Consider the following 8,065-nt stretch of genomic DNA (forward strand, 5'->3'; position numbering starts at 1 on the left):
TATAATTATAAAGTTATTTCTAACACTGAGTTTTATTTAAAAAAAAATTGTTAACGATATAATTCATAATTTTGCAATTTATATTTATTTTACAATATAAATATCATAAATTATGCCTGGAATTCTTATGTTTGCACAACGTTTATGTGAAATGGAAATAATTGTAAAGATACAACGAATAAGAAATAGCAAAATTGAATCATCGTAGACCCAGTACATAATACCTGCGTTTATAGCGACTAGATAATTTTATGTTTTATCTGTGGGAATCTTTGTACTAATCGCGCTAATATTTTTATCATATTGACACTCCATTATTACTTTAAATTATACACTTTTTGTCTTATCATTTTGACATACTAAAGATGACCCAGTTTTGGCCGAAACGTCTAATTTATTGTATCTATGTATATATACATTTCAATATAACTACCCGGTAAAAAATTTTCATACATGAATGTACATAAACATATATAAACACGCATATATGTTCATAAATATGTATAATTATATATAAAATATGTCCGTACATATCCATACATCCTTCTTTCTTTTGTAAAATTACTTTTTAGTATGATAAAAATAATAATAATGTGAAAACATAAAAAATAATTAAAGGAATAATTTTTGCATTGTTTGTTTTAGAAAAAAATAAATTTGAAAAAATGTCAAAAAAATATACATAATTATGCTTATACATAATTTATGCATAATTTTATATATAATTATACAGAAGTAATTTTTTTTATATTTCTTCAAACTTGATGTTTCTAAAACAAATAGTGCGAAAATTACTTTTTAATTATTTTTACATTACTACTATTATTTCTATTACACTAAAAAGTAATTTTACAAAAAAAAAAGATGTACGAACATGTATGGACATATTTCATATAAAATTATATATGTTTATGAATATTCATACATATTTAGATACATATGTTTATACATATTCGTGTATGACAAATTTTTAATCGGATACTGTGCGAAAAAACCCTGCGTTGGGACTTATAAACTCATCAGTTGCATTTACATCATTGTTGTATCACTTATATCTAATTGTAACGTGTATTATATAAAAATCTTTATAGAAAATTTTTAATGGAAAAAAAAACGTTAATATAATTTAGAAAGTTCTTATGTGTTCCGCGACGAGTAACTTATGGGATTTCATGTCACTTATTTTGCTTTATTTGTTGTAAATTTATTTTGTCAATCAACCAAATGAATAAGCTACAATCTAGTATGTTAAAATTGATGCTGTGTATTCAAGAATTAATTTATAGTCATATGTAGTATTACATTTTATATACTTATATAAGATAAGATTATTCAGTTGTTGTAATAACATTATTGTATTTTTTTCTTGGAAAAAAGACAATTTTTTCATTTACACGTATTAAAAAAATATTTTTTTTAATGTACATATTTTTTCTCTCTCTCTCCCTCTCTTTGCACTAATTTATAGTATATTTAATCTTGGATGATTATTTGGGAATGGGATTAAGGAAAATAAATACATAACTTGTTTAATTATAGGTTTTGCTGTATCAAAATATTCTTTATTTTTATGTCATATATTGAATATGTGAATATTCTATATTCATTTAAAAATAAAAAAATCTAAAAATTTTTGTATTTTAAAATATATATTTTGTTTACATAAAACTTTATTTTTTATTTATTTTTTCATTATTTATTTCATCAATTTTAATTTAAAAATCAATTATTTCAATAATTTGTTTTTATATTCATCAAGTTCATTTTTATTAAAATGCAGTTTTGTATATAAATATTTTTTTATATTATTAGTAAAGAAAGGAATTTTTGTTGGATATTCTTTTAAATTAAAAAATTTAATCATTTCTAATATGTGTGAATCAAATAATAATTCAATAAAATTAAACAGATTTATGTTCTTACTTGATTTATTAATATTATATAATTTATAGCACTAATTCATCATTGAATTCTATTTCATTCTCTTTTTTTATATGTATACTTGTGTGAATACGTGGAAAAAATATTATATATATTATAGACATATTTTATAATACTTATATATAATTGTATAGAAAATATGTCAATTTTTAATATCATTATATATAATTTTATATTAAATATTTTCCGGGCATAAATGATAGTTTCAATCATAATAGCAGATCAAGATGCTAATCAAGTTGTCAAATAATGATAAACAAATCCAAGATTAAATATGTATCATAATCGTTTGTAGCTAATTCATTTTCAAGTAATGGGTCTATAAAGCGTTATATTCATTTCTAATATAATGATAGATCTGTACATTTTATACAGATTCGTTACCTGATAAAATTTTTGTCACTCACCGATGCCCCAACCTCTCAGTAGTACAGAGCCGTGCGAAGTCTCCATTATAGTTTACTGCATCTTCACTAACTGGCTAATAGCTTGATCGCGACCGGTGACTGCGTACCAATAAAAGAAGACCGATTGATGCACAGCAGTGGAGTTATCAGCTATGTGCACGTTACATGATTCTGTAACGTACAAATACAAGATACAAGTTAAAATAGCGTTCAAAATAATCAAAAATTAAAAAATTAATTTTTATACACATTGAATTTTTCAATAGTTTTTCAATTATATATCCATTAAAATAATTATATATTTTTTCAAAATTGTCTTTATGAAAATAAATTTTCGTAATGTTTTAGATTAATTCTTTTTTTTAATTATTATTTTTAATTATTGAAATAAAACAATCTAATGGGAAGAAATGACTAATTTTTTATGTAAGTAAGCAATAAGTTTACTTACTGTAAAATTGATCCATTGCTTTTCTTGAGCCTCCTCCTCTTCACAAAATTGTCAAGCCTGCTTTTCAGCCTCTCTTCTCTTCCCATTGTTTGTAATAGCATCTATCAGTTGAAAGAAATAGTTTATTAAAATTAAGTGCAGTTGCAAATAATTGCTAAGGGTACGTCTTATTTTGCGCTTACAGATATCATTTATCCTTGTTTGATATTTGATAAACAAGGATGAACTAATGTTTACATCGTGTGAGCGTAAAAGCGGAACGCATCCTAAATATTATGCGACCATGTCATATTTTGTTCGTATAGTTGATATTAATTAGACGTGTGCATAATTCACTATAGCAGAAAAATAAGAACGCAGGAAATTTGAGTGTCATGTTCGATACTCGCGATACTTTACAAATAAAATTTAGACGTTGGAATGCATCTAAGATGGCGAAAGATTTCTGCACAGTTGTCTTTATACGCGACATGCTATTCGCAAGAGTATTGTGAAATACGTGTTCAAACGAATTATCCGTATATTAGTGCGGAAACTATATTACAAGAAATTATTTGATATTTTAATAATTAGATATAAAATTAATATAAATTTTATTTACCAATTTAATAAATCGCAACAGCACTCATTTTGAGCCAACCATCTCGTATTCGTCGCATTCTGCAAATAAAACATAAATGTAATAAATATATCGAAGTGATGTCGTCTCTCGCGTTATTAATTTTACACGTCAAGAGCGACACGGTGGCAATGCGCGTCTTTTTCTTAATGAATATTGAATCTATAATTGCGCGAACTAAGTGTTGCAATGAAAGACAAATATAGATTTAATATAAGTTTCAATTATCACTTGATCGATGCCAATCTCATCTCTTAATTATATCTGCGCTTCATTTACAGATCGAAATGTGTAAATGAATCGTAGTTAAGATTAAGAAAGCGAGTTTTGCTTTTGCGCGGTTAACTTCGCGTGCCAAAGGCGACGCGAACGAAGCGACGTTGTGACGTTGCATTTCTTGCTCTCGGCGTCGTGTTCAGAAATTTTCCGTATTTCGAAATATATCTGATGCTCGAAATACGGAAATAACAATCACAAAGGACAATCGTATATTGTAATATACGCTCTTCTTTTATAATTGTTATTTTCGTATTGCAGATTGAGATATTCGGAAAACTCATCAATTATTTAAGCAATATACTTTCGGCGAACAAGTTTTACGAAATACGCGTTCGAACGGATTATTAATGTGATTACCGAATCTAGTCTAGTAGAAGCACGCGATAGTTAAATATCGCATACGAAAATATATATTCAAGTTATATATTCAGGTATTATATATATTTTAATTATTTGATCGCGCATTTCCACTTGTCTGAGAGCCAGTCCATTCCGCCGCATTTCGCGAATGAAATGTCTTCTTCGCGCGAGAATGACCCGACTCTAACACAGAATTGAAAATGCCGCTATATGCGGTAACAAAAATCAACATGAAGAATACGAAAGTATCTAAAAAACAAATTCAAATGCGCGTTTGAAGCTGGTCACACTTCCTAAAAATAATGACGCAATAACACGTCTGATCACATAGGTAGACTCACAGACTGCGAACAAAATGCGATCGAAATAGAAGAGCGGCGTTTGTTTTCCGTGTGCAGTTAACTTCACGCGTAAAAAGTGACGCGACACGACGCGACGCCACATACTTTCAACCGAATAATCAGTATGCGCTAGTATTATACTAGACCTTATAATATGCGATATTTACACTGTTACGAGAAGTGAAGGAAAAATGAATTATTGATTACCGTAGTAAAGAAATCCAACGATGAATGATCCTTTCGTGCAGATTCCCATCGTTTTATATTCCAAGAGATTCCGTCTCATTTTTCAGCAGAATATTAGAATATGGAGGAAGTCACAGTTGATTCGGAGACAGGGCTGCGAAGTTTTCCAACGTAGTTTTATATTTAGCAGAGATTAGAATCTGAAGAAAAGTCAATCAATTCGAAGACAGGACTGCGAACAAGTGCGAACTGTTCCAACGTTAAAATGATACGACGTACTCTCGTCCGCTGCTCGAGTTACAAAACCGTGCGGTCGCGAATTACGCGGTATTTATAGGAGCCGTCAACCGGCGAACCCCACCACTCGCATGCTAGCCAATGAGCGCGATGCCTCATCACTGCGGATGCTGATTGGTCCGCGCTAGCTTTCGAATATGATATATAAATGCTACACACACAAAATTTTAGTTTTTCTCGGAATTTGAAGTCGTTCGTTTCATGAGGGTAGAGACCTGTACCCATTTGGCAATCGCTTTTACGATGTTAATGCAAATGTATTTAGTTAGTTAACATGTATTTTACGTTACGTATGCTGTAGAATTTTAAACATATAAGATTGTTTTGAGTACGGACTAGAAATTGTATTTTTTTCAAAAATTAAAAACCAATTAGAATAAATAAATGAAGGCTATCAAAAAAATTATTAATATATAAAAGAAAAATCGAACTTATAGAATTATAAGCAATTATAAATTGTGAATCATATATAAGTATAGAAATATACTTATTACTTAAAGTTCTATAATAAAATTTTTTTAAAATCAAAATATTAATATAGCAATACTATTCCACTGAGTTTTATTTTATTGTTATTAAATATATTATAATAATAATCATTATGCTCACTTGTGTATAAAATGAAAACATTAGGATTTTTGTATAATATATACAGCATATTGAAAAATGGCTTATGGACTTAACGAAATTATATCGACGGCAGTGAGAAACCTGAGAGAATATATTGTTGTGTAGTTAACAACGACTTCTTCAGAGGACGGTAGTATGCGGCAGCATTTTGCAGTTACAGATTTTAGGCCGTTCTCTTTCAGGTTTTTCTCTGCCTAGACCATCATGACTCCACCACTCCAGTTGTTCCAGTCTGACAGTCTGACGTTTGACTACGCCAGTAGGTTAGGTCGAAAGTTGTGGCTGTGTCCGGGAGACAGGCTCTCTTTTTCTCTCTCGTATTCAAAATCGCGAAATCATGCTGGATCTTTTTACAATATTCAGCAAGGGTGGCATAGTGCTTTGGTGCTTCCAGAGCACATCTCAGATTTTCGCGCCCAGCGTCAATGCCTTGATAAGAAGTGTTATATTACAAGTGAGTCGCAAAAATATATTGATAGACACACGTTTACGTCTGGCGACCTTTGACCCTAAATTGCGTGATGCATTTCCTCAATTTCCTTGCTGGTTAAATTTGCATTCGAGCTATTTAATTAACTCCTCGATAATAATCCCGTTTATTTAAAAAAAAATGCTGCAACTCCATAAATATCTGTTCTTACATCTTCAAATTTTAATTTTTTTCTCACTTTATTATTTTCGTGAATAATTGTATTATCTAAAAGAAAAATCGAATATATAAGCTTTGCTTAAAACTGTTTTAAAATGTTTAAATGGTTTTTATTATGCAAATTAATTATATATACTGCTAAGAACGAGGTCATTAGGTTAAATAAACCATATGGTTGGAAATCAAATTATCAAATCTAATTATATATCTTGTGAAATATTCTTTATCCTGTAAAATAAAATTAAAATTAAAAGATTGGATATTATAAAAAACAAGTTTCCTATATTTTATATTTCTTTGAAAATTTATTTAGATTATAATTGTTCTCGAAAATTAAATATCAGTATTGGTGGAATTGAAGTTTTTATATCTCTATGTAGTACATACTTATATATATAATGTATACTTTTATAAATTATTTTTTAAAATATTAAATAGAACTAAATTTAAAAAATACAATATAGAAAATAAATGTTTTACCTCTGCTTTTCTTATAATATATGTTATTAGAATTCTCTGTTTCTAGAAAATTTAAGAAATAAATTATAATTTGTTATAAAAATTGATTTTTTTTAGGAACGTACAGGGAATCACAGCTTTGAGCATGACTCCTTGCGACTACAATATAAACTCGACAATGAGTTTGAATTGGTATTTGTAGTGGCATATCAGAAGATACTACAGTTATCTTACGTGGATAAATTCCTGAATGACATCCATCTAGAGTTTAGGGATCGCTTCAAGAATGAGCTTGAAAACTCAAGCTGGTTCACCAACTTTGAGTTTGAACATGCTTATCGTATGGTGCTTGAACGAGCTGAACACTGGTCACGTTCACAGGCTAAGATACCGAAGCAAATGCGTACTTTTGATGAAAGTCAAAAGTCCAAAAAGACTGTCGCTAGTATGATTGAGAGGAAAAACGATAAAGACGATAAGAAGCCAGGTATAGCCATGACTAACAGTATAACAATTACTTTATAATGCAATAACAGTGTACATAGCTTTATCTATATTTGAGACAAATGAGCTCGAATTTTAAAATTTAAATAATTTAAAAGAAAGGCACAAAAGAAGAGTGAATTTTATTTGTAGTCATTCATAATATTCAGGTTTGCTGTGTAGGGGAAAATTCAGAAATTACGAAAATAAAATTTATGCAATAACAACATCCTAAGGAAAAAAGAAGTATAGTATAGTAGAATAAAGTGTAGGAGTATCGCGTGCTTGTTTTATTTTTGCGGTATGAGACAGTAAGCAAATTTATGTAACATTTAGAATTATAAGCTATTCTTATTCACTAATTTTCTCCTTTCAACCTGGATAATACTAAAACAATAGGGATTTTCTTCTTCGCTTCTAGGTAAAAAGAAGAAAGCAAATAACTGTAATGGGGATTATCATAGTAAGTAAACTTTAATGTTTTACATTATAGTAGTTTATTAAATCCTTGCATGTTGGTGCAGTATTGCATATCTTAATATTGCCTAATATGCACAATATTGCATGAATAAAATAATTAAATTAACAAACATAACTTTATTTAAATTTTGTTAAAGTTTTGTTTGGAATGTTTCTCTTTATTCAGTGATTCGTATTAAATTAAATACATTTAAATCCTGCAGCAAAAATTCAAGATGTTCCGAAACAAGAATTGCCGAAACATCAAGTGGAACATAACAGAGAACTTGACGAAGAAACGCTGATCGCCAATCGTATGAAACTTGCTCAGAAAATGGCAGGACAAAAGAAGAAAGCTGACAAGCAGTAAGCATATATAATATTACTTTCTTAATTATATTAATATTAGGATTAAATTACGTTAATATTAGAAAAAGAAATCTTTCAGATTTTTTTTTAACTGAATTAATTAAATATTTAATGTAGATCATATTATTTTAATTC

At 28.8% G+C, this 8,065-nt stretch overlaps 1 protein-coding gene and 1 long non-coding RNA gene across 3 annotated transcripts in view; one reads left to right on the plus strand and one right to left on the minus strand.

The window, feature by feature from the left end:
• Nucleotides 1–207: 207 nt before the first annotated feature.
• On the minus strand, nucleotides 208–3,463 carry LOC108746400. The gene is made up of 4 exons (XR_001939167.1): nucleotides 3,401–3,463; nucleotides 2,800–2,900; nucleotides 2,345–2,519; nucleotides 208–389 (listed from the first exon to the last, which is right to left on the minus strand). It is a non-coding gene; the product is annotated as an uncharacterized LOC108746400 (long non-coding RNA).
• A 2,385-nt stretch (nucleotides 3,464–5,848) lies between these two features.
• Nucleotides 5,849–8,065, plus strand: part of LOC108746378 (signal recognition particle receptor subunit alpha homolog) — a 5,249-nt gene continuing 3,032 nt past the window's right edge. Inside the window, exons 1-4 of one of the 2 annotated variants that reach the window (XM_018483110.1) lie at nucleotides 5,849–5,965; nucleotides 6,737–7,106; nucleotides 7,524–7,565; nucleotides 7,786–7,927. In XM_018483110.1, coding sequence (XP_018338612.1) covers nucleotides 5,849–5,965; nucleotides 6,737–7,106; nucleotides 7,524–7,565; nucleotides 7,786–7,927 — 671 coding nt within the window. The remainder of the gene's footprint in view (nucleotides 5,966–6,736; nucleotides 7,107–7,523; nucleotides 7,566–7,785; nucleotides 7,928–8,065) is intronic. The other variant, XM_018483111.1, reaches the window with a different exon arrangement.

This window comes from Trachymyrmex septentrionalis, unplaced genomic scaffold, assembly GCF_001594115.1.
Source record: "Trachymyrmex septentrionalis isolate Tsep2-gDNA-1 unplaced genomic scaffold, Tsep1.0 scaffold17, whole genome shotgun sequence".
NCBI lineage: Eukaryota > Metazoa > Arthropoda > Insecta > Hymenoptera > Formicidae > Trachymyrmex > Trachymyrmex septentrionalis.